We start from the raw sequence: 27466 nt of genomic DNA on the forward strand, positions 1-27466 counted from the left end.
GCAGCCGTGACAGTTGTCCTTCAGATCTTGTTGGATAACTCTGTCCAGCAGTTCCCCCGTAACAGCACGTATGATGGTTAGCACAGTGTTGGTTATACACCCGTCGGCTTCATCGTTCGTTGTCAGATAGGTCAGATTTCTTTTTCCTAGGTTTTCACCGTCTTCAAGACCCGAACTGGTCACATCATCATCATCATCATCATCATCATCATCATCAGCATACAGGGTTGCATCAGAGTTGTAGAAAACGGGGTTGAATTCACAAGACATATTGCTGGTTGACGTCCAGAATACTATGACTCGATATGTAATCAGCCTCATTGATATAGCGTGTGGGGAGGAGTCTTGGGGGGGGGGAGGTGGAGTTTCTGATCAAGAATAGTATATTGACGATCTCAGAATAAGACATCTTCTAGCCTTACTTTTATTTGCATCATTTCTTTGTCTCTTCCAGTTTTTTCGAATAATTCATCGATTTGCCAGAAGTAGCGCTGCAGATCGTGCCAGCTGGTTCGGTCATACCTCACTTCACAATTCTCTTTGTTATCAGGGGCGTTGTCACCGGTTAATACAGCAGCACAGTGCAGTGAAACTTGGTTCTTGGAGAAATTTGTTGCTCTGATACAGTATTTGCATTGAAGAGACGTACTGTTCCATTTACGTCTGTACGCATCCGGGGAAAAGAAGTCCATTCTAACAATGTAGTCAAAATCCTTGCACCATTTTCTGAACTTTTTCCAGTCACCTTTGTTAAAAGTCACGTTCTCTGTAGCACGGCTCCAGTGGATGTGTCCCGGGACCGAGAACTTGAAAAGTAAAACGGTTCCTTTTTCTGCATCGAAAAAAAACCCGGCTGTACATCCGTTTGACATTACCCAATATTGAATCTTTTCATGTTCTAACATTTTTTCTATTCTTCCCAAAAAAGGGTGAGCTTTTTTCGGCGCGTTAGGACAATCAGCCATGTTGTAAGATCGCACACGTTGTTCTAAGTACAGAGTATTATAAAACCTAGAGGGATGCTCGACTTTTATAAGCAGGTTCGTATGCATGCGTTGTCTGTACGTGCACGTGTGTGTTTGTGCGTGTGTGTGTGTGTCATATTTTTGTTTGGATGTGGGATACACATGGCCGTACCATGTATGGTAACGTTTCTGTCACGAATGGATGGGAACCAGATTTAACATAACTATATATATTTTTATGACCTACCTCAGAGAGTTTCATATTCTATGTGAAAAGAAAGAACATGTGTGTGCAACGTGTGTGGGGTGGAAAACACATGGCCGCACCATGTATGGTAACGTTTCTGTCACGAATGGATGTGAACCAGATTTAACATAACTATATATATTTTTATGACCTACCACAGAGTGTTAGAAAGAACATGTGTGCAACGTGTGTGGGGTGGAAAACATATGGCCGCACCATGTATGGTAACGAATGGATGTGAACCAGATTTAACATAACTATATATATTTTTATGACCTACCACAGAGTGTTAGAAGGACCATGTGTGCAACGTGTGTGGGGCGGAAAACACATGGCCGTACCAGGTATGAGAACATATGTGTCTGGAATGCATGGGAATCAGATTTAACATAACTATACATATTTTTATGACCTACCACAGAGTGTTAGAAGGACCATGTGTGCAACGTGTGTGGGGCGGAAAACACATGGCCGTACCAGGTATGAGAACATATGTGTCTGGAATGCATGGGAATCAGATTTAACATAACTATACATATTTTTATGACCTACCACAGAGTGTTAGAAGGACCATGTGTGCAACGTGTGTGGGGTGGAAAACACATGGCCGTACCAGGTATGGTAACAAATGGATGTGATCCAGATTTAACATAACTATATATATTTTTATGACCTACCACAGAGTGTTAGAAAGAACATGTGTGCAACGTGTGTGGGGTGGAAAACACATGGCCGTACCAGGTATGGTAACGAATGGATGTGATCCAGATTTAACATAACTATATATATTTTTATGACCTACCACAGAGTGTTAGAAAGAACATGTGTGCAACGTGTGTGGGGTGGAAAACACATGGCCGCACCATGTATGGTAACGAATGGATGTGATCCAGATTTAACATAACTATAAATATTTTTATGATCATGACCTTTGATCTAGATATAGAGAGTTAGAATGTGTATCTTTTTGACCTTTGACCTATACCTGTCAAAACTAAGGTTATAATATATACCAACTATTTCTCTCTGACACAACAGCTGTTTTGTCCAAAACAATATTTGAAATGTTGACTCAGCGGACCACAAAACACGATTTCACTGTGCTACTGTCCATCTCAGATGTGCCTGAGCCCAGAGAAGTCAGCGGGTCTTCTGGACAGTGTTGATGTATGGCTTCGGCTTTCCATGGTAAAGCCTTAACTTGCATCTGTGGATGCAGTGGCGAATGGTGTTGACTGACAAAGGTTTATGAAAGTATTCGTGAGCCCATGTCAGGATATCCATTACAGACTCATGACGGTTTTTAAGACAGTGACGTCTGAGGGATCGAAGATGACACGCATTCAGAAGTGGTTTTCGGCCTTGCCCTTTATGTACCGAGATTTGACCGGATTCCTTGAATCTTTTAATTATATTGTGCACTGTAGATGGTGAAATGCCCAAAAGCCTACCAATTTGTCTCTGGGGAATGTTGTTCTCAAAGTGTTAGATTATTCACTGATGCATCTGTTGGCAGATTGGTGAGCCTCAACCCTTCCTTGTTTTTGATGGATAGGCCTTGTTTGGAAGCTCCTTATATACTATGATTAGATGATTGCCTCACCTGTTTCACATCACCTTATTTCAACTTGTCACATCACTACTAGTCCTAAATTGCCCCTGTCCAACGTTTTTGGAACGTGTTGCATGCATCAGTATCAAAATAAACGTTTACCTTCAAAAAACTATGCAGTTGATTAGGTAAAAGGTCAGGGTTACGCATGTAACCCTGTTCCCTGAGAAGGGAACGAGACGTTGCATTTAGCATAACAGTATGGGAACGCCTTGCGCGCATGACCAGTATCTGAAGCTTGTGTAAAATCATGCCTCTACTTATATGCCTGCCATGATCAGGTGACGTGGCAATTAAGCGCGTCGCATGATATATATATGGCACCTATGAACCACGCCGCCAGCCTCTATTATCTGAAGCGAAGATGCAATTCACAGGCCTGCCCTGGTATGACAGTGCTATGTAACGTCTCGTTCCCTTCTCAGGGAACAGGGTTACATGCGTAACCCCGATGTTCCCTTTCAAAGGGAACTTCGACATTGCATTTAGCATAACAGTATGGGAACGGGAATACCCACTACGTCATACCGAGGGTATGGCCTGTTCAAAAATACACAAGCCCAAGGGTCACTGCAAGACATTCGAGCCCTGGGTGGAATGAATATCCAGGCTGTAATAACGAATGAATGTGTGTGGCGTAGACCACCCTGCAGCCGCACACACATCCTGCAAGGATACCCCTTTGGACAAAGCCTTCGAGGAGGCGACCTCCCTAGTGGAATGAGCTCTTATGCCCAGAGGCATGACATGACGTGTCGTAAGCCCTAGAGATTGCTTCCACTATCCAAGTAGAGATGCGCTGCTTTGACACAGCATCACTTTTCCTGTCGCTGCCAAAGCAGACCAGTAGCTGCTCCGACTTACGCCACTGGCCGGAGCAGTGGACATAAGTACAGAGAGCCCTTACTGGACACAGCCGGTGCATCCTCTCTTGTTTGGGTGTGAGGAACAGAGGAGGGCAGAAAGCCTGCAACACCACAGGGTGGGCAGCCGATGTAGGCACTTTAGGAATATAATCCAGCCTAGGATACAGGAAGGCCTTGGCTAATCCAGGGGTAAAGTCAAGGCAGGAGGGGGCAACAGATTGAGCTTGTAGACCTCCCACTCGCTTGAGAGATGTCAGGGCCAGTAAAAGAGCTAACTTTAAAGTCAGCAGATTCTCAGAGACTGACTCTAAGGGCTCAAATGGGGCCCCTGACAGACCTTCCAAGACCACAGCAAGGTCCCAGGAAGGTATGCATGGCCTGCAGATAGGCCTCAGCTATCTGACACCACGCATGAACCTCGAAGTTAGAGGATGTTGCCCCACAGAGGCTCCATTAACAGGGGCATGGCTGGCCGAAACGGCGGCCCCGTAACCCTGATTGTAGAAGGAGCCACCATGCTGAGAAACGTTCTTGTAAGAACTCCAGGACTGTAGCTATTGCGCAGTTCACTGGGTCTAGCTGACGTTCCTCACACCACAAGACAAAAAGCCACCACTTGAGCGCATACAATTTCCTTGTGGATGGTGCTATAGCGTTTATCATGGTCTCTACCACCTCAGTTGTGCAACCAGAATCTATGAGCTGGTGCCCCTCAGGGGCCAGACCCACAGTTTCCATAGTACCCAAGGGCTCAAATGGGGCACCCGACAGACCTTCCATGACCACAGAAGGTCCCAGGAAGCTATGCGTGGCCTGCAGATGGGCCTCAGCCGTCTGACACCACGCATGAACCTCGAAGTTAGAGGATGTTGCCCCACAGAGGCTCCATCAACAGGGGCATGGCTGGCCGAAACGGCGGCCAAGTAACCCTGATTGTAGAAGGGCCCACCCCGCTGAGAAATGGTAGATCCCCTCTAAGGGCTCAAATAGGGCACCCGACAGACCTTCCAGGACCACAGAAGGTCCAAGGAAGGTATGCGCAGCCTGCAGATGGGCCTCAGCCGTCTGACACCACGCATGAACCTCAGAGTTAGAGGATGTTGCCCCACAGCGACTCCATCAACAGGGGCATGGCTGGCTGAAACGGCGGCCAAGTAACCCTGATTGTAGAAGGAGCCCAGCCCGCTGAGAAACATTCTTGTAAGAACTCCAGGACTGTAGCTATTGCGCAGTTCACTGGGTCTAGCTGACGTTCCTCACACCACAAGACAAAAAGGTGCCACTTGAGTGCATACAGTTTCCTTGTGGATGGTGCTCTAGCATTTAGCATGGTTTCTACAATCTCAGTTGTGAGACCAGAATCTGTGAGCTGGTGCCCCTCAGGGGCCAGACCCACAGTTTCCGTAGTTCTGGCCGAGGGTGATAAATCAGCCCTCCGGCTTGAGACAGTAGATCCACTCTAGGCTCTCAAATGGGGCACCTGACAGACCTTCCAAGACCACAGAAGGTCCCAGGAAGGTATGCGGGGCCTGCAGATGGGTCTCAGCCATCTGACACCATGCATGAACCTCGACGTTAGAGGATGTTGCCCCACAGAGGCTCCATCAACAGGGGCGTTGCTGGCCGAAATGGCGGCCGCGTAACCCTGATTGTAGAAGGAGCCCACCCCGCTGAGAAATGTTCTTGTAGGAGCTCCAGGACTGTAGCTATTGTGCAGTTTACTGGGTCTACAGTGGATCCCTGCGGACGGGAATCTCCCAAGGAGTGCCATCTCGCAGGGATATTATCTCTCAGAATCATGTTCGAGCTGGCCAAAAAGGTGCTACTAGCAGACTGTCTTGGCGAACTCTCGCTAGAGCTTGGGGGAGCAGAGCGACGGGGGGAGCAGCATACAGATGTGAGCTCGGCCACACGTGTGGACTCCACCCCAAAAGTCTCCCAAGATCCAGCTTTATCTTGCTCAGTGTTGATAGGATTGACTACGCATGTTGGGGATAGAAACGCCCTCATCGCAGTAGAATCCTATAACCCCTAGAAAAGTTGTCCACTGCACCGGGGAAAGTATACTTTTCTGAGATTCAACCTGAGCCCCAAGCTCTTCATGTGGGCGAGAACAACATCTCGATGTTGAACCACCAGTTCCCTGGATCGTGCTAGAATTAACAAGTCGTCCAGGTAGTTTGGTACACAGATGCCCTGGAGTCCCAATGGAGCCAGAATGACATCCATGCACTTTGTGAAGGTGCGATGGGATAAAGCTAGTGATATTCCAATGTGGAAATATGCACCTTTTAGATCTATCGCCACAAACCAGTTCTCGAACTGAATCTGTGGCACAATAAGTTTGAGCTTCAGCCTCTGAACCTGTATGTCCGAAGAGTACGGTTCAGATGACGCAGATCTAAAATTGGCCGCATACTTCCACTTTTTTGCGGAACAGGAAATAATGGCTGTAAACCTCCCTCCCTTCGGGAACGGGGTACATGTTCTATGGCCCCATTGTCCAAAAGGGAACTTACTTCCTGCGCTAACGTCGGGCTCTGGTCTGTGATGACTGCTGTGGTGAGCACACCTGTGAACGGGGGGGGGGGGGGGGGGAGTCGAGCTATAAACTGGACCCGGTAACCCTTTCTACGGTAGACAGAACCCATGGAAACACATTTGGCAGTAGTTTGCACGCTGCCCGATGGTCTTTTAGTGACGTTAACTATTCCACATTCTATTGGAGGGAAAGCATCAGATTTTCGTTGTCCTGTGACAGCTCGCTGACCAGAGAACACTGAAAACTTAGGGACCGCCTTGGCTACGGGTGGCCCTACAGTAGCACTGGGGGCTACCTGCCCTAACAACCTCATGTCCCCAGATACATCCCTCCACGGCCCCTCAGGACTGCTCTTCTTTGCCTGCTTGGCCTTTATGACCATTCTCAGATCAGGCCTAGTGTCAGACCGCGACTGTGGCCGACCGGTTCCCCTGGCTGTCTGCAGGGGTTGGCGGGCTGCCATACTCGCCTTCTGGGTCTCCCTCACACTAGTGCTGGCCCAGGCTCCACTCGTGGATGCCCGGCTGAGCTCGAGACAACAGGGAAGGAACTGGCTTTTTGAATGCCGCCATATGTCGAGCTCACTCAGCAGGTCTGCTTGGTAGGCCTGCAACCCTGTCATTGTCTGCAGTGACCCACAAGTAAGACTACTACTGCATAGGCTTGCCCACCAATGCCACGGTGGCCTTACATGGCTTGGATGCAAGCCAGCCCCCGTAATTACCTGCCGTCGGTGGAGAGAGGTAGCTCACAAGCGCCTCCACCAGCTTGAGCATAGCTAAATAGCCATGCCGTTCAATCCCACAATGGCCGAATAATCCAACATCGTGGGGATCTATAAGGGATATAAGGGATCCCCCGAACCTGAGACGGCTGGCTGCCTCGGCAGTGGCCGGCCCAGATCCATGAGGCTCTGAAACCCGACTCACTTCGGCTTCTTTCGTTTTTTCTTCTTGAAGATCACGAGTCGCGAGCCGCGCTGTTTAATGTAGGTGTTACCATGCACAGCCTCTCGAGGCTGCCATCGCATATTACACCGCTTACATCACCCAGAAAGTGTGCACTTTTCCCCGTGATGAAACAGGAGCAAGCCGTAACACACTTCTTGAATTCTTTCTCGCTCATTACTTACCTCTCTTTAACTCTACAGAAGGATAGAAAAGTTAAGAGATTTTGAGAAAATATCAAGTAGAAATGTAGCATTTTTGTCACACAAACAACAGACATGCAGTCTCGCTGAAGATAATAAGGCTGGCGGCGTGGTTCACAGGTGCCATATATATATATATATATCATGCGACGCGCTTAATTGCCACGTCACCTGATCATGGCAGGCCTATAAGTAGAGGCATGATTTTACACAAGCTTCAGATACCGGTCACGCGCGCAAGGCGTTCCCATACTGTTATGCTAAATGCAACGTCGAAGTTCCCTTTGGGAACATCAAATACCTTGTCTTTATACATCTTTTGTTTAAACACAAGTCAAAGTATATTTACAAATCTTTGTTCTTATTAGCATTTTTCATACTGTCCCAACTTTTTCAGAATTGGGGTTGTACTCGTAAGGCAAGTATTGTATTAAAATATTTTAATATAATTAATCTTATTACTGTGCTTGCAAGTAAATAACAGTATTCAAAATTTATTATTATTATTATTACTATTATTATTGTTGTTGTTGTTGTTGTTATTATTCATAGTAATAGTAGTAGTAGTAGTATTAGGGAGCCAAGCACCGAAGGTATGGTTTCTTATTTATTATTATACTTCCTAAGGTAGTCTATGGTAGCCCATAGAATGCTTTGCACACTTTTTATGAAATTTGGCATAGTGATAGAGGACAATCTCAGTTACCTTCACAGCAACTTCGGTGTACACCACTCAAGACAGTGCCACCAATAGGGCTAATTTGGAGATATATTTACAATAATAACTCTGCATCAGAATGTTGAAGAAATGTGATTCTTTGGGTTAAGCCAAGTTCAATGGATGCTATTAATGTAGGCTCCGGTTTTAAAAAAAAAATGCATGTTCAACATATCCGAAAAGACCTGAAGAATTTTGTTCCAGAAATTTTGTAATTCAGGACATGATACAGAGCAATGAGACAGGCTGGAATTTAGCCATTTTGCATTTTAACAGAAATGGTTTATTTGCTCCTTCTGCAACAAATTTTGTCAAACAAACCTCAACAGAAGTTGTTTCTCAGATTTTTTAAAAATGATGGACGGTTTCTCCGTAACACTAAAATGAATTTCATGGTCAACTCGCAAAACTGGAAGTGAAAAGTGTAATGTATTTTGTCCAAACTTTGTAAACGAACGACCTTGTCCTAAAGGATTCCAAGAAGTTTTGTCTAAATCCACTCTAAGAGATGTTAAATTCATATGTTAGTTAAGCTGCTCATAACTTTTAAATTGTCCTAATCCATGGTTAAGGGGTGGAGACAGAAAGCCCTTAATAGCTGCTTGCAGTTATAAATCAATTCCTTTCATCTCCTTGCAAGCACAATATTTTCCTCAGGAAATGCATATCTTTACATTTCAACAATAAAAAATAAGCAGTTTTCACCATCTCTACTATAGACCCTACTAAATATTTGAATACTCACATCTCTGAACTGTACCATTCCCAGCTCCCCCAATTCACTGACACAACAATATGCAGCCTCAGACTGCAGGAAGAGCTGGGCTAGGGTCATCTCCTCACTACGGAATAGCTCTCCCATTATGCTCCAATAGAAATAAGGCCCTGGAGACCACCGCTAACACAGAGGAGAAAGTCTGGGAGAAAAGAAAAATTGCTGTTGGGAAGTTTATTAGCATTCACATACAGAAAGTATTAAATTAGATTTTACATTTTATTTGATAAAATTGGTCATTCAGTTGTTGTTCAACCAAATTAGTAGATAGAGTCTGTTTCAGCCCCATGTTTACCCACAGACCTTGAAATCATGCGATCATTCCCCACATATGCAAGGTATATACTCAAGTGCATTCACATGCACGTTCACGGTAGTGGTAATCATTGATAAAAATTTATTTACTTTGTCATTACTTTGTGTGTATGCAGTATCAAACAACATTTCTCATCTGCCTGAGTCATCTGCTAATAGGGGAATCCAAATGTGTATTTCTATCAAGTTACATATATTCACACATGGGTTAAGCACCAGCCTATGTAACTTTTTTCAATTTGCAAGCAATTTATGCCTTCAAGGCTTACAGATTTTTCTCAAATCGTCAGTCAAGACAGGGTTTTTCTATAGCATCTAGACTACCACTTTTAAAATCAACCATTCCCCTTTAAGCAATCACAAAATCATGGCAAATGCAGACTGAACACGAAATAGGGGTTTTTTTTCCCCCCTTTTGCTGTCAAATGCAATACAAAGTAATATAAAAATAAGAGGCAATTTTAACCACCACTCCGTAAAGTCTTCTCCAGCACATCCCAAAAACTTTCAGTGGGGTTAAGGTCAGTATTGTGGTGGCCAATTCATGTGTGATTCATGTGTGATCCAAAATGATTCCTCATGCTCCCTTAGCCACTCTTTCACAACTTGAGCCTGATGAATCTTGGCATGGTCATCCTTGAATATGCCTGTGCCGTCAGGAAAGGAAAAATGCATTGATGGCAAAACCTGGTCATTCAGTACATTCAGGTACTCAGCTGACTTCATTTTATTGCCGCATTATGTCGCTGATACTAGACCTGACCAATTGAAGGAAACCCAGATCATAACACTGCCACCAGAGGCTTGTACAGTCGCCATAATGCATGATGGGCGTACAACTTTATTCACTTCCCTTCTTACCCTGACACACCCATCGCTTTGGAATAGGGTAAACCTGGACTCATCAGACCACATTATCTTTTTCCATTGCTCCACAGTCCAATCTTAATCTTGCTCCCTAGCAAACGGAAGTCTTTTTTTTTTTTCAATTAGCCTTACTAACAAGTCGCTATCTTGTGGCCACACAGCTGCAGTCCCAATTGTGTAAGTTCTCGTCGCATTGTGCATGTGGAAATGCTCTTATGTTCACTATTAAACATAGCTGTGAGTTCTACTGTAGATTTTTTATGATGTGACTACACCAACCATTTTAAAGATCTCCGATCACAATCATTAAGGAATTTATTTTCGACCACATTTCTTCTGCAAATTTGACAGTTCACCACTATCCTTCCAAGTTTTAATAATGTGCTGGACAGTTCTTAACCCAATTGCAGCTATTTCAGCAATCTCCTTAGTTGTTTCCTTTGCTTGATGCAGGCCAATAATTTGTCACTTCTGAAACACGGTAATATGTTTTCCATGATGACCGGATACATCTTCCAACATGGTTGTTTAAGAAATGAGAAGCTACACACTGCATCAGTTAGGGTTAAAAGAATTGTTGCAAGCTGAAACATTAATCACTGCAATAATGATCCAATCAAAGTCTCTTAAGCATTTGCTTATTTAAATCCACACAGCGGCATTTTTTTGGCCAGGCAGTGTATGTGAATGAAAAGATATATCATTCAATATACTGTCTCAATATACTGACAGTATACTCGATTCCTATGAGATTTATTTCAATGTGTGTCATCTTCTCATTCACATACACTTAGTTGTAATTATCACATTAATCAATGCACATTTGTTATAATTTAACGATCTAAACCCCATGCTCATTATTCAGAAAGTTATGAAACAGAACTTGATCCAGCTGCATCATATTTTTTACATCGCATGCTGAGGATCACTTGTTGGCACAACTTAATGAGGATATGAGATACTGAACTGAGGTCAGGAAATTGTAATATGTGCATGGGATGTAGGGTATTTTAACATGCTTTTAATTCATTATTTGGAGATGTAGAATTAATAAAATAATGGCAGTTTTGTTAATTTGTTGCACTCCCCTTTAAAGAAAATGTGCTGACGTTTTGAAGGATAATTTTTTGTGTGTATTTACAGCCCAAAGTGTTGGGATAGTATGTTATCATGGTTCTATGAACACAAGATAACTGCCAGGAGGAGGTGTTTTTACACCTGGCCACCTTCTCTTACATGTGCGCACATGTGCCAAGACCTTACCGTAAAGTCACATGATATCTAAAAATACACTTGTGAAACGCCATCATTCCCTGGAACCTTCTCACCACATTGCAACGAGGTTGCACTGGTTCCGAGTGACAAGAATTGTGACACCTGGTGGTTATCTTGTATTCACTCCTCCTAACCATCAAAGGGCAGTGTTTTAATACCTGGATAAGTTATAGCAGTATGTCATTAGGAACCAACTCACCCTAAGACTAAATGGAAGAACTTTGGATATGACCATCGCACTCACTCGATGGGTGATATTGATCTTACAGAACTTGGAAGTGGTGCATGGTGATACAAAGGTAGCAGTGGCACAGACCTCCTAGAGAAACGCTCCTATGAGTACTGCCTATGCTTCACATGGAATGACATGTTATGGCAAGGTCCTGACACCTGGTCTGTTTTTTGGCTATGCACTGGCCAGTCTGCTTAGCCAGGGGAGCACTTGGTGCTGTCAGGTTCAGATAATACCATAAGGCACACACTGGGCGTAACAAGGATCGTTCAGGTGGTTCCCCTTCATGGAACACTGAAAGGTCAATCAATTGATTCACAAATGTGGTGAGATATGACCTTGAACAGGGACCCTGGATTTAGCCACTCGGGTTACTTCTGATTGGCTGTATTGGCTCATAAGAGGAGGATCTCAGTTACACAAACACATGGGGGAGGTCCTAGTGTGGGGTCTTTGGACAGTGCAATGGGCAGAGGCATCTCAATTCCTACAGAAAGGTTGCAACTAATTTATGAATGCTTAGTGAAATACCATCTCTAGCACTGCTATGAGCAGTAATAGCTGCTACATATCATTTCAGAGTAGAAGAAGATACCTTGTTTAGAAATTCCTACAGAAGGCTAACACTTTTAGCAGTAGACATTGCACTGGATCCATTTGATGAAGCACATGCCATTCATGGAACTTGAGGTTAATAACATTTCCTGCACTGCTGGATAACATTCTATGATCTGCATTTCCTTCTGAGAAGCCATATCTATAGATGCATGTGCCCTGGCTGAGGGTGCCAAATCATTTCATCTAACAAAGACAACAAATCTTTTTGAGGGGCAAGCTGCCAAGGCACCCCATCATGTGTGACCCCATTTTGGCAAGTGATCCATCTGACCTCATTCCAACCTGGTGGTTGATATACCTGACTGTCACAACATTGTCCAAACAGAGTAGCACACTGTAGTGTCTCAACACTATTAGGAAATATTTGAGGACTAGGTGTACTGCCCTCATTCCAGCTCATTGATGTGTTCCAGCCAGCCAGTGAGGGAAGTTTCTGTGGTTATTAACTCCCTCCAATGGGGTACTGCTCTCAGACTAACCTCTTTCCAGAGATTAGAGTTCAGGCCCATGCCTTTCTCAATGAGCTGAGGGTGCACTTTTCTCTTTTCTATTTGGGGTTTAGTCATAGGCTGATGACCCAATTTTGAAAGCTCCTTATCTCTGGCAGCCATAAATGAGCTACTGCTTCAGCTGCATTCAGCAACCCAAGCATCCTTAGCAGTAGCTGCTTCCTCACAAAATAGCCTGCACAAATTTGCTTGACAAGCAAAATGCTACCCATCCTCACATTTGGATGGTGTGGCTAGCACACACAATGAATCTAGCCACATACTGCTCAACTGTGCTGTCTCTTTAGATGCTCTTTAGCCTTTGTGAAAATATCATCTGAGTACCTGTGCACGATGCTTGGGCAGTGTGCATATGTGTATAGTGCCTTATACGATGAATCACCAACAAAGTGATGCAAGCATTGATGATTGGTATGTGGCCCAGGCTGACTTCCTCATCACCAGTCACGTTGACTAAAATGCATACCTCCAAACCTGGGTGTAATGTTGCTGCCAATTAGCACTTGCTTGAACACTTACTTGAAAGAGACTTTGAGCTTTTTCTTGGCTTTTTAATCTGCATAGTATATGTAATTCCAGAAAGATGTAGGGTAACCCACTCTGTCCCTTATATGTAATTTATTGGAATACACTAACAGCAACACAGTGGATATAAAAAGTCTACACACCCCTGTTAAAACTGCAGGATTTTGCGAAGTAAAAAATGACATTAAGATAAATCATGTCAGATCGTTTCCCACTAGGGATGCACTGAAATGAAAATTCTTGGCCGAAGCCGAAACCGAATATGATGAAAAACTTGGCCGAAAGCTGAAGGCCGAATACCGAACACGTTTTTTCATGTTTTTTCCATTTTTTTCACCACTGCATAAATTAAATAGTCAAAATGTGCTTTTCACTATTTTGTCCTGCTTTTCAAAGAAAAAAATCAATTACAAAAACTACAATTTCAAAATATTTATTTAACACTGAAATTTTTTTTTTTCATTCCAGCAGGCATAGGCTACCAACAAGGCACAATATAACTTTAAATAAATAAATTAGTAAAATAAAAATATTTTGATGTGGTTACCTTTGAGCCCCCCTTGAATAGCCAATGTTGAGTAGCCTATAACTGACTGCTGAAAGAATTTAACACTCTGTAGCCTACAACAAATAGTGCATTAAAAAGTGCATTGACAAGAGTGCAAAAAATGTTTCTATTCGGTTCTATACGGCTGATTATATTGGGGATATATACCGCTCGCGTCCCTGTACACCTCGCGGAGTATTATAGTAGATATTGTATAGTTAGATACGTTGTTAATGTTATGTTCTTTGATAGATTTAGTTAGTTTAAACTATAGATCAGTTCATTTAGTCCCAGCTGGTTTTTCTGCTCCCTGTCCATAGTACTAGTTCATGTTTCTTGTTTTGTGCTTTGACCCTGTTTTCTGTGACCGCAACTTTGATTCTTGCTTTGCCCCGTTTATGCCTGTTTGCCGCTCGCCCGAAACCTTTGCCTGTCTTGACTACGTTTTTTGGATTACTATCTGGATTTGTCTGCCCGCCATTAAATAAATACGTCTTTACGTGCTTCCATACTCTACTCCCTTACGTCTCACGACGTGACAGAATACTCCGGAACATAAACAAAACAAATGCAGGTGTCCACAGTAAACTTCCGTCAACATCCGAAGAGCACGTAGCTCGTGCACGTAGCTCGTGCATGCGCGCCCCCTCATCGAGGTCGTGACATTCGCGTGTCTCACTCTGGTTGCTAGGCTATTTGGTCACGTCATCATACACGTCATTGTTCGGTCAAATTTATTCGGCCTTTTCACTTATTCGGCCAAACACCGAAAGTGCTTTTTTTGCTATTTTCGGCCGAATAATTTCGGTTGCTGAACATTCGGTGCATCCCTATTTCCCACCTTTGAAATTGCAAAGTATACAAGTAAAATGAAAGACAATCAGAAGCCTTTTTATGGGAAAAAAAAGAAAAAGAAAAAACGTACAATGACATAGTTGCATAAGTGTGCACACCCCTAGACGAATACTTTGTTGAAGCACCTTGGATTTTTAGCTTGGGTCTATCAGCATGGCACATAATGATTTGGCAATATTTTCTTGCAAAAACATTCTAGATCCATCAAATTGTGAAGGCATCTCCTGTGCATAGCCCACTTCACTTACTAGCAGATACCTGAATGTTTTGCACTAAAATCGACAAGTATTTGAAGCTATTCATGATTACCACAGGTGGACTCTAATCCAGTCGTAGAAACATCTCAAGGATGATCAGTGGAAACAGGATGCACCTGAGCTCAATTCTGAGTGTCATGGCAAAGGCTGTGAATACTTATGTACATGTGCTTTTTTGTTTTTTATTTTTAGAAAATTTGCAAAGATTTCAAACAAACTTCTTTCATGTTGTCATTATGGGGTATTATTTGTAGAAATTTGAGGAAAATAATGAATTTAATCCATTTTGGAATAAGGCTGCAACATAACAAAATGTGGGAAAAATGAAGCACTGTGATTACTTTCCGGATGCACTGCAGGTCTCTTTGCAGCCTCCCTCCTAAGTTTTTGTCTTGTCCTTTTGTAAATTTTGTAGGGCAGTCTTGTTCTTCGTAATGTCACAATCTAATGTTTTGGAAATTATTTTATGCCTCTCTACTGATCTATATCTTTCGACAAGTGAGATACCATACATGTTTTGTAAGCTCAAAGCGGAATGACACAGGAAAAAGTACTGAACACAGTAACTGAAATTTATTTAATACTTAGTGGAGAAGCCTTTGTTTATAGTGACAGCTTCAAGATGTGTGTGTGTGTGTCTAATATTGGCAAAAAAAAGAATTATTGTTTAACCTTTTGATATTGTTAAAAAAAATTCACTAAAATACTCTGCTCTCATGGATATCAAACAATTGCAAACACAACACAGGTTTATCCAAAAAAAATTCTTCGTAAAATATATGTGTACTATTGGCACCCCTATGAATTCATATGAGAAAAATATATTTGAAGTATATTCCCATTGATATTTTATATTTTTTAGTACACCTGGGTGACTAGAAACAGGAAATTATTCCACCAACACTTCCTGTTTCACATGGGTATAAATATGAGGTAACACATTCTCTTAGTCATTCATAACAATGGGTAAGACCAAGGAATATAGCTGTGATGTGCGGCACAAGGTTGTTGAGCATCACAAAATGGGAAGTGGCTATAATAAAATAGCAAAAGCATTGAAAATGCCCATTTCCACCATCAGGCCAGTAATAGAGATTTTTGGCAATAAACACCAGAGGTGGTTTTGGTGCACATAGAGAGGTAGCCATATGGAAAATTATTTCCTTGGTGGTGGCTGGTGTATGTTTTGGGGCTGTTTTTCTGCCATAAGACATAGACATTTTTAGGCTACATGGCATCATGGACTTAATATGAACAGATATTAAATGAAAACTTGACTGCCCCTGCCAGAAAGCTTAAAATGGGCCATGGCTGAATCTTCCAGCAGGACAATGATCCAAAACATATATCAAAATCATCACAAAAATAGTTTACTGACCACAAAATCAAGGTCCTGCCATGGCCCAGTCCCCTGACAGTCCCCTCACAAGTTTTAGTTAATTTGGGGTTTTCTGTAATCAAGACAGGCTCAATATTATACATACCGGCTCAGAAATATACATACAAACACTTAGATTATTAATTCAGTGGTACTGAAAGTTCCAAAAAGGAAAAACCCAGGCACCACCAAGGTACAGGCCTGCCAGGAATTGGAAGCTGCTGGAACATCAGTGTCACTGTCTGCAGTCAAGCGAGTTTTACATCACCATGGACTGAAAGGTTGCTGTACAAGAAATAAGCCCCTGCTCCAGAATCGACACATTCAAGCCTGTCTAAAATTTGTGGCTGTCCATATGAACAAAGAAAAAGCCTTCTGGAGGAAAGTTTTAAGGTCAGATGAGACAAAGTTGAGATGTTTGGCAACAATGACCAGAGGTATGTTTGGAGTAGTAAAGGTGTACCAACTGTTAAGCATGGTGGTGGTAGCATTATGCTCTGGGGCTCTTTTGCTGCCAGTGGAATTGGTGCACTGTACAAAGTGGATGGAATAATGAAGAAGGAGGACTACTATAGAATTATTCAGCAAAATCTCAAACCATCAGCCAGATGGTTGAAACTTGGAAACAATTGAGTGTTCCAACAGGACAGTGACCCCAAACACACATCAAAGCTGGTTGTGGAATAGATAAAGCAGGCTAACATTAAGCTTTTGGAATGGCCTTCCCGAAGTCCTGATCTCAACCCTATCGAAAATTTGTGGACTGTGCTTAAAATTTGAGTCAGGGCCAGGATCCCAACAAATGAACTTTACCAATTCTGCAAAGATGAGCGGTCAAATATCCAACCAGAATTCTGCCAGAAGCTGGATGATTGCTACCAAAAGCGTCTGCTCGAGGTGAAACTTGCTAAGGGACATTCAACTAAATATTAGGTGTGCTGTATGTATATTTTTGACCCTGTATAAATAATTTTCACCTTGTGTTGTCTACAGAAAACCCAAAGTAAATTAAAACTTGTGAACCATATTCTTGATTTAGTTTTTTATAACAGATGTATGTTGTACAATCTGTTGTACAATGTTTACAATCAGGGTGCTTTTTGTCTTTAAGTTGATGTTACACAGGTGCGAGTGGGGTGGGGAGTCCTTTGTCCCTGAGAGGTGATAAATGGTAAACGTCTGGGTTACGCATGTAACCCTGTTCCATGAGAAGGGAACGAGATGTTGCGTTTAGCATAACACTACGGGAGCGCCTCACGCGCGTGACCGGCATCTGAAGCTTGTGTAAAATCATGCCTATTTATAGGCCTGCCATGATCAGGTGACGTTAAGCGCATCGCGTGATATAAATATGGCACCTGTGAACCGCGCCATCAGCCGCTATTATCTGAAGCGAAGATGCAATTCACAGACCTACCCTGGTATAACAAAGCTCAGGGAACAGGGTTACATGCGTAACCCAGATGTTCCCTTTCAAAGGGAAGTTCGACGTTGGGTTTAGCCTAAAACTATGGGAACGAGAATACCCACTCCGTCATACCGAGAGTACGGAATGTTCAAAAAGACCCAAGCCCAAGGGTCACTGCAAGACACTCGAGCCCGGGGTGGAATGAATATTCAGGCTGTAATAACGAATGAATGTGTGTGGCGTAGACCACCCTGCAGCAGCACACACATCCTGTAAGGATACCCCTTTGGACAAAGCCTTCGCGGAGACGACCACCCTAGTGGAATGAGCCCTTATGCCCAGAGGCGTAGCGAGACCGCGCCTCATAAGCAATAGAGATTGCTTCCACTATCCAATTAGAGATGCGCTGCTTTGACACAGCATCACCTCTACTGTCGCCGCCAAAGCATACCAGCAGCTGCTCCAACTTATGCCACTGGCCAGAGCGGTGGACGTAAGTACAGAGAGCCCTTACTGGACACAGCAGGTGCATTCTCTCTTGTTCCGGTGTGGGGAATGGAGGAGGGCAGAAAGCCTGCAACACCACAGGGTGGGCAGCCAATGTAGGCACCTTAGGAATATAATCTGGCATAGTATCTTGCATCTTTCGCCATCATAAATTTAATAACTGCCCGCTGTAGAGATGGACTTTATCTCTGTATTAAGAGAGAGGGGTACTAATGTGGAAGTCGTCAATCCTGCAGGGAGGACATATTTTTGTAGCCACCCCAGAAGTTAGCATCACCCTGGTTCCCTCAACAAAAAGCCAATAGGATTTTTCCATTGGATTTTGGATTAATGCAGAAAATAAGCTCTGTGCCCAATAAGCTCTGTGCCCAAGAAAGGTTTATGATTCTTACATGTTTTGTTCATCAAGAAATCTTCACAAATTAACAGACCTTTTATGAATTTTGAAGCCTAAATACAATTGACAGAAGCAAAAGCTAATGTTAGGCTATAAATGAACTACACCACTATTGCATGACTTCAACATTACCACCGCTACGCTTCTGACAACTCTTTCAATATTTTTTTTTAAAAAACACTACAATTGGAAAATACAGTAAACTGAAAAATCTACAAGTTTGTGTTGGAATCGTTTGCAAAAGCACGAGTATAAGCACAACAAGGCTAAAGTAGATGAGTTTTCCTGTTTGGCGTGATGACGTTTAATGTCCCTGACAACCTCTGTAGTACCATTTAGCCACTTGTTAGCAACCGTCTTTTTCAAGAACGTAAAATCACAAGTGGGGTATTACTGGTGCATTTTATGTCATAGTATAAAAAATAGGAACATATCTTGAGATTGTGTTAACCACAGACCTTATTTCAGGCATTTAACCAAAAACTCATTCAAAAACCCCATTGACTTCGGGACAATGTAGGTCAAGTACACAGAAAAAGTCGAGAGCACGAGAAAACAACTTTTGTTATGTCGAGATTACGAGAAAATTAAGTCAAGATCACGAGAAAACAAGAAAGAAAAAATTAATAATGCATGGCCACTTAGGGCTTCCATACAATCCTGAAGTCAGATTCCATTTCTTGTATTGATTAAGCTGCAGGCTCCGCTTTCTATCTTTGTGATAATCATGGCATTTTTCTACCATTAATATGTGTTATTCTCAAAATGATACTTTGTTTTCATAATGCTATGGCTTTATTCTCAATATATTATGAGCTCAGTATCATAATACTACATTTTTATTTTTTAAATGTGCTCTTGTAGCCGATCTGCGTGCCCCGAGTGGGGCTCGAACCAGCGTCAACCAATATGGGAGGCGGACGTGCTAAAGAAATCTCTAAAGTGAACAGCCTATAGCATACTGTATAGTAGGTCACTAGTGTGTCTCTTGAGGCCAGGGGAGTGACATACCAGCTAGCCTCCATTACTATTCAATGAAATTATGAAATTATTGTCACTATAACATTAACACTATAATAAAACAGTGGTCAAATATCAGAGCCTTAGCTTTTAAATAACATATCGTAAATCAAGATGAGGTATTCATTTAACTGTTCAATGTAATGTAGTGTCATGTTCACTACACCTTTAGAAATCAGTTTGCTCGCTCAAAGAATGTGACACAACTGCCACCTAACAGACTTGTTTCGCCAGCGCTGACTGACTGAGTGACATAACGCAGTGTACCATGGCGTACTGCAGGATCACGTTCTCTTTCTCGCTCATTTTTAATGGCCACATCTGTAGCACAAAGTATTGACTAAAACGGTGCCAATAATTATAGTACACCTATATTTAACAAAGATTTGATAAGCCTGTGTTTTGTTTGCAAATGTTTGATATAAATGAGAGTAGAGTATTTTTATGATTTTTTAAACAAAAGATCAAAATGTTAAAACATAAAGACAATTTTTCATAGCCTTCTTTGCTCATATTTACCAAGGGTGCCACTATTAGTGGAGGGCATTTTATATAGACATCAAGCAGAGTAGAGGTAGTGTCATGGCTTGGGCTTGCATGGCTGTTTCTGGGATGGGCTCATTAATCATTATTGATGAAAATAATAAGGGGGAAAGAGCAGAAGGTTTTACACTGGCCAAGTCAATCACCAGACCTTAACCCAGTTGAGCATGCATTTCATCTCCTGAAGAGAAGAATGGTGGTAGAAATCCCCCAAACAAAAAAACAACTGAAAAAAAAAAAACAACAACTGCAGTACAAACCTGGAAATACATCACAAAAGAAGAATGAAACAGTTTGGTGATGTCAGTAGTACAGTTATTGCAAGCAAGGGATATAGAAAAAGCATGTTGAGGAATGTGTAATGCTCATATAGACATATCAGAGACAACTGAGGGGGTGAATAATCAATTAAGCAGTGTTTACTTTTTTACATTTAAATAATTCTGAGGATAGATAATTCTATCTAAATAATTTATTTAATGTTAATTCTGTAGAGAGACAAAAAAAAAATGCCATACTAATATACTTAAATTTGATGTTGCAACACAGTAAAAATAAATAATCATTGGAGGGTGAATACTTTGTGTAGGCTCTGTATATTTAGGTTATTACATTTTGCTTACATTTCTGGTATATATTCCATTTATTAGATGTGTGCTTTGTTATATACTTTTTGTTAAATAATAATAAACCTAAAAATCCAAATGGTAATTAAATTTAATTATTTGTTCACTGTTTACAGATTCTGTATGTGCATTATCATATCACAGCACATGCATATAATAGCAAACACAATTCAATAGTTCATTCTGGTTAGCTCGAGGTGTATGACAATTAATCGTCAGAATTTCATAAAAATGACATCTGCTATTATGAAACAACAGTGCTTACTGTTGGAGAATCGTCATAAAACGAAAAAGGTGGAACAAAAACAGTTAAACAATTAGGAAAGCTAACGTTTCCTGATAAAGCCATAATCCAAGCACAAAACTGCAGCATCCTCATGTGATACACAGCGTCCTTGAAGCTCCAAGGACGCCATTGCTCGCTTCCGTTTTCCTGAAAATATCCTGAATATAAAAATCCTGAAAAAGTAATGAAATTCTGAATATCACTGTTGTACAATATGTTTTGTATCCCGTCTAAAGTATGTCTATTAGAGACATAAACCCTAATTAATTATACACAGCAATACAAAAATAAATAAAAGTAGATGGATGCCAAAGATGACGACGCTATACAAGTAGTTTATGCAAATACAGTGTTCGGTCTGAAAACAGGAATAAAAAGGCTCAATTAAACAGCTAGATTAAGTTTATTCAAACGGAATTACGGTTCAGGTTTCACACGGTTCATCTCTGATGTATGTACAGGCTAGTAGTACAGGGCAATGAGAGTGAACGGTGAGATGCATCATACGGTGAGGATTTCGGCGGATCTGACAAAACGGTATATCCAATTTGACTGTTTTTTGTTTGTTTTTCCAAATATAAATTTGCTTACCCTTATAGGGAGGATGCGTTCAGTCCTGGACCGCTGTCTGCCCGCTCTCTACTCACTAGTGAACGGGTGGCAGTGACGTCACTAGTTCGACGAGAATGAACCACGTGATCAGATTATTCCAAGTAAGAAATAGCACCACCACTGATAGCAACCAGACACTCTCTGACGATTGTGTGGGCTTTCCCTGTCTCTGTAAATATCCTATATTAGATTGTTTGTTGCCTCTTATATGTATGAAAAGCTACATAGATATTGGCTGTTGCTGGCTTCTTTTTATTTTTCTGGATAGCGAAATTTGGAAAAGACTTTGTTGTAGCAGTATTGTAGAACATATTTTTGACCTTTCTGTGGCCAACTGTGGGATTTTGGGTTTGATTTCAGGTTTATATTAATTTTGTTCAGCGGAGCTGTCAAAGGTATTTGATTTACTAAGCCTATTAAGGACTGCAGTAATGCTGTCTGAACATTGGGAGAGTATTGTCAACCTAAATAATTATAGGTATATTTTAAATCACAATTAAATTGTTTCCACAAGTCCACATGATTTTTAAAATGGACTTCTACAGATAATCATACTTTCATACTTTTGTACTGTAGGAAATTATAATAATTGAATGGCCAATACTCTGGAAATGGCCAATGTGTTCCACATACAGTTCCCTCCTAAAATATTGGAACAGCAAGGCCAATTAATTTTCTTTCTTTTTCTTTTTTTGCCATACACTTTTGCTATGCAAAGATGACCATGAGATAATAGATCAGAATTTCAGCTTTTTTCTTTTCATGGTATTTACATCTAGATGTGTTAAACAATATGGAACCTTTTGTTTGAACTTACCCATTTTTCAAGTGAGCAAAAATATTGGAACATGTGACTGACAGGTGTTTCTTGTTGTCCAAGTGTGTCCTGTTAGACTGACTGTTTAAACAATTAATAGCTCTGAATGTCTATTCTTGGTTTTATCCCTGGGTTTCACCTGCGAAGACTGCATTTGTTGTTAAAAGGGATAAACCAAGATGGAAAAAAATTTAGCCATTTTGAAGAAAATTGGTCAGAGCCATTGCACAAGCATTGGGCATAGCCAATACAATAATTTGTTAAGTCCTGAAAAAGAAAGCACTGGCATACTAACAACCAGACATTGAACAGGTCGGCCAATGAAATACAACAGCAGCTGATAACAGAATCATTGTGAGCGCTATGAAGAAAAAAAATAACAAGACTCAGTGACATCACCAACAATCTCCACAGGGCAGGGGTGAAGGTATCACAATTCACCATTTGAAGATACTCCAAGGGAGGAAATTTAGAGGGCATACCACAAGATACAAAACACTCATAAGCGGTTAGCATTGGAAGGCCAGAATGGAATTTGCAAAAAAATATAGGGATAAGCTACATAAGTTCTGGAACCAAGATTAACCTCTACCAAAGTGGTTAATGAGCCACAGTGTGGAGAAAGAGAGGATCTGCTCATGATTCAAAACATACAAACTCATCAGTCAAGCATGGTGGAGGTAGCGTCATTGCTTGGGCTTGTATGGCTGCTTCTGAAATGGCCAACCAAATATTAAGTGATAAAGTGTTGCTTGGAAGTTTAACCCTTTAGAATTTTCTATATATATCTGCATAAATATGACCTAAAACATCATCAGATTTTCACACGTCCTAAAAGTAAACAAAGAGAACCAAATTAAATAAACGAGAAAAAATCATTGAACTTGACATTTCAGGTGTGAATGACCACCCTGTTTTATTTAAAGAACAAGGCTCGTCTGATCTTCACAACACATGTTTCTGGAAGTGTATCATGGCATGAACAAAGGAGGTTTCTGAGGACCTCAGAAAAAGAGCTGTTGATGCCCATCAGGCTGGAAAAGGTTACAAAACCACCTTTAAAGAGTCTGGACTCCACCAATCCACAGTCAGACAGATTGTGTACAAAGGAAATTCAAGACCATTGTTACCCTCCCCAGGAGTGGTCAAAAACAAAGATCACTCCCAGGAACCTGAGGTAACTTCTAAGCAACTAAAGACCTCTGTCACATTGGCTAATGTAAATGTTCATGAGTCCACCATCAGGAGAACACTGAATAACAATAGTTTGCATGGCAGGGTTGCAAGGAGAAATCCACTGCTCTCCAAGAATAACATTGATACCCATCTGCAGTTTGCTAAAGATCATGTGGACAAGCCAGAAGGCTATTGGAAAAAATGTTTTGTGGATGGATGAGACCAAAATAGAATTTTGGTTTAAATGAGAAGTGTTGTGTTTGGAGAAAGGAAAACACTGCATTCTAGCATATGAATCTTATGCCATGTGTGAAACGTGGTGGTGGTAATATCATGGTTTGGGCCTGTTTTTCTGCATCTGGGCCTGGACGGCTTGCCATCATTGACGGAACAATGAATTCTGAAATATACCAGCAAATTCTAAAGGAAAAAGTCAGGACATCTGTCCATGAACTGAATCCCAAGACAAAGTGGGTCATGTGTGCTTAAGGTTGTTGTCTTGCTAAAAGTAGTTCTACCAAAGAATGGTTAAAGAAGAATAAAGTTAATATATTGGAATGGCCAAGTCAAAGCCATTACTAAAACCAAAGCCAAAAATCTTAATCCAATAGAAATGTTGTGGAAGGACCTGAAGCAAGTAGTTCATGTGAGAAAACCCACCAACATCCCAGAGTTAAAGTTGTTCTGTACTGAGGAATGGGCTAAAATTCCTCCAAGCCGATGTGCAGGACTGAGCAACAGTTACCGAAAATGTTTAGTTGTAGTTATTGCTGCACAAAGGGTTCACCCCAGATACTGAATGCAAAAGTTCACAAGTATCACTTTTGCCACTCACAGATATGTAATATTGGATAATTTCCCCTCAATAAATAAATGGCCAAGTATAATATATTTGTCCCATTTGTTAATTGGATTCTCTTTATCTACTTTGATGTTGTATGAAAATCTGATAATATTTATGCAGAATTGTAGAAAATTCACAAAATTTCAAGCACTTATTTTAATTTACTTTAAGACTATCTGTTCCTATACTTTACTCATCTAAAAATGTTCTAAGTTGTTTTCCACATCTAAATGTAAATATCACGAAATGAAAGCTGAAATTCTCATTATTTCTTATTTGTCATTTGATCTCAAACACAAATGTCTTCAGTGTATAGCAAAAACAAAAGAATTGGTCTTGCCATTCTAATACTTTTGGAGGGAACTGTATGCTACATATTAAACTTGAATCACATTGCTTACTGCAAATGTATTAGACTATTGAAGAAAACATGAATTTAAAATCTCCATAAAGCCAAGTCAATGTACAATATTACAAAAACCTATTAAATGTTTTGTAATAGTTCTTTAATGGTATGGAAAAATTTGTTAATGGTAGATCATGCCTTAAATAATTAAAGAAAAAATATGTCAAGTACCATGGCTTCTGCTTCTGCCTGACATCCATCCAAATTCATGTCATACCTCTCAATATAATTGTTCAGATCATGTGGTGATGTTATTAAGCATATTTCCACATTCCCACTGAAATTAATTCCTGACTATGCCACTGCTGTGTATGCTTTGACTGAGGAAATTGCTCTTTAGGGATCTAATGAACATAAATCTATATCCGGATTTTGGTAAAGCTGCATTGTGTCAATAAAGAGTGGCCTAAAATGCAGCTGAATTTAATAAAATGGAATCAGAACCCATTGTATTGCTTTTTATGCAAGCCACACAGATGGGTATGTTCCAACAGCACAACCTAGAAGTGTATCCACAGTGCATTTCTCTCACTTTGTCTGAAGATGCAAGATATTTCTAAGGCAATGTGCTAGTATCCCATTGCCCCATCGCATTTCTCTAGGAATGTGGACAAAATCCAGCAAGTTCTAACTTTTATGACTAGAAGAGCACTTACCAGGGCTACCACAACCCCATGATGGTAACCAGTCTTATTAAAGCTTTGATTGGAAGTTTCGGATCTTCACTAATGCTTTGCGAACAGAATGGAACACAGACACACAGGAGGCTGACGGGAAAAAGGGCTCTTTTAATGTTTGTCAAGGTGGTAGGGTGTTGGAGTGTATGGGGAGGCGTGGTGTGGGAAGAGAGTGTAGCTTTCCTGGCGAGAGGCATGGCTAGGCAGCGGCAGCAGCATTGGGGCAGTGCCCAGGAGCACGGAAAAGGTGCATGGGCACTGTTGGATACCGCAAGGAAACTGTAGAGCGGTTTCGTCGACGTCATCATCATCGTCGTCGTGGTCATCATCTGCGGTGGACAGAGAAAGATGGGATCATTCACACATGCAATCTGCAGCATCCATTTATGCACTGCCGGCGTCTCCTAGACTGTGAGGAGCAGCTGCCATGATTATCTCCTGCCAGCCGTGTTTGCTTTGGCCGCTTCGCCCTGTAGCCTTGTGAGCTCTGTGTGTTTACAATATGCAAGGTACTGAAGCATCGCCACCTCTTCAGCGCATTGCCGGCTGTTGTGTGGGGAGCATCGTACTGCCGGCCCGCCGTCACAGGATGTATTTTGTTTCCAAATGCATGGTTCCTATCCAGATGCACATGGGCACTTCATACCAAAAAACTTTAATTTATGAATACCAAATCAACTAACCACCACATTATTCAGGGTTTTCCCTGGCTGTCCACTAATGCCCAGATGATCTCTTGGAAATAAGGTTAGTTCATGGCCTGGAGAAAAAAAAATTTTAACCATTGTTTGTCTCTTCTGTCACTCCACCGATGTAAAGGGCCCTGAAACCCAGATGGAAGTGACCATCCCTGAGCCTTACTGTAACAATGCAGAAGTGTTCAGCAAGTACAAAGCATTGAAACTGCCACCACACTGATCTTGGGACTGTGCCATCAACTTTCTTAGAAAAACAACCTTCTTCATGGAGAAGAAAAATGGACTCAGACATTGTATCGATTATTGAGGGCTTAATGCTGTCACCGTCAAAAGTTGCCAAAGTTACAATCACTTGCCACTGGTTCTATTTTCCATAGTATAGGAAAGAAGAGCCAAGTTCTTCACTAGACTTCACCTATGGAGTACCTACACCCTGATATGTAAGAGGGAATTTTATAGCATTCATCACGAACACAGTACAAATATTTGGTTATGCCCTATGCTCTTTTATATGCCCTCTGTTTCATTCATTAATGTGGTACTCCAAGACATCTCACATTCCTACATGATCATCTTTATTGATAACATAATTCTGAAATCAGAAGCAGAACATATTACCCAGGTATGAGCAGTAGTAAAGAAGCTCCTAGAAACAGTCTGTATGTTAAACTTGAAAAACGTGAATTTCACAAGCCCTCAGTTAAGTTCCTAGGCTACATCCTGGATGAAAATATGGCCAAGATGGATCAAAGTAAGATGGAAGCTGCCACATCCTGGCCCCATCCTAGAACTGTCAAAAACACTTCCTTGCAGAGCTTAATCTAAAATAAAATATAGCACGCCTGCATTCTGGAATATTTTTATGTGGATCCGCCACTACAAAGGTAAAATGGTGTCAAAAAGGTTTGCATGTGCAGGGTAAGATTTGTGCAGGTGTACATAAGATTGCAAGCATAAATTAAATTTGCATGTGCAAGTGAAGCTTTGTAAAGGTGTAAATCAAGTTTCATGCTTAAGAAAAAAGATGTGCAGCATTTTACTTTTTTTTGTCAGTGTAATTCATATGGTGTGAAACTGCAGCTTCATGTTAACACAAAATAAATATATATTTATACAGATCATATGATCTGGATTCTTTTGACTTCCATTTTTCCACACTTAGCTATTTGGCATGTTTTTTCTCTGAAATGTGGCCA

General features: G+C 41.3%; 1 protein-coding gene across 4 annotated transcripts in view; it reads right to left on the reverse strand.

Moving 5' to 3' along the window:
* atp6v0a1b (ATPase H+ transporting V0 subunit a1b) overlaps positions 1-21786 on the reverse strand; it is a 115452-nt gene extending 93666 nt beyond the window's left edge. For 3 of the 4 annotated variants that reach the window (XM_053611268.1, XM_053611269.1, XM_053611265.1), the window contains exons 1-2: positions 21632-21786; positions 8846-9017 (exon numbers count right to left, since the gene is read on the reverse strand). In XM_053611268.1, the coding sequence (XP_053467243.1) occupies positions 8846-8962 (117 nt within the window). In that variant the 5' untranslated portion in view covers positions 8963-9017; positions 21632-21786. Of the gene's footprint in view, positions 1-8845; positions 9018-21019; positions 21214-21631 lie in introns of all 4 variants that reach the window. The other variant, XM_053611266.1, reaches the window with a different exon arrangement.
* Positions 21787-27466: the final 5680 nt, after the last annotated feature.

This window comes from Ictalurus furcatus, chromosome 23 (genome assembly GCF_023375685.1).
Source record: "Ictalurus furcatus strain D&B chromosome 23, Billie_1.0, whole genome shotgun sequence".
Taxonomy (NCBI): Eukaryota; Metazoa; Chordata; class Actinopteri; order Siluriformes; family Ictaluridae; genus Ictalurus; species Ictalurus furcatus.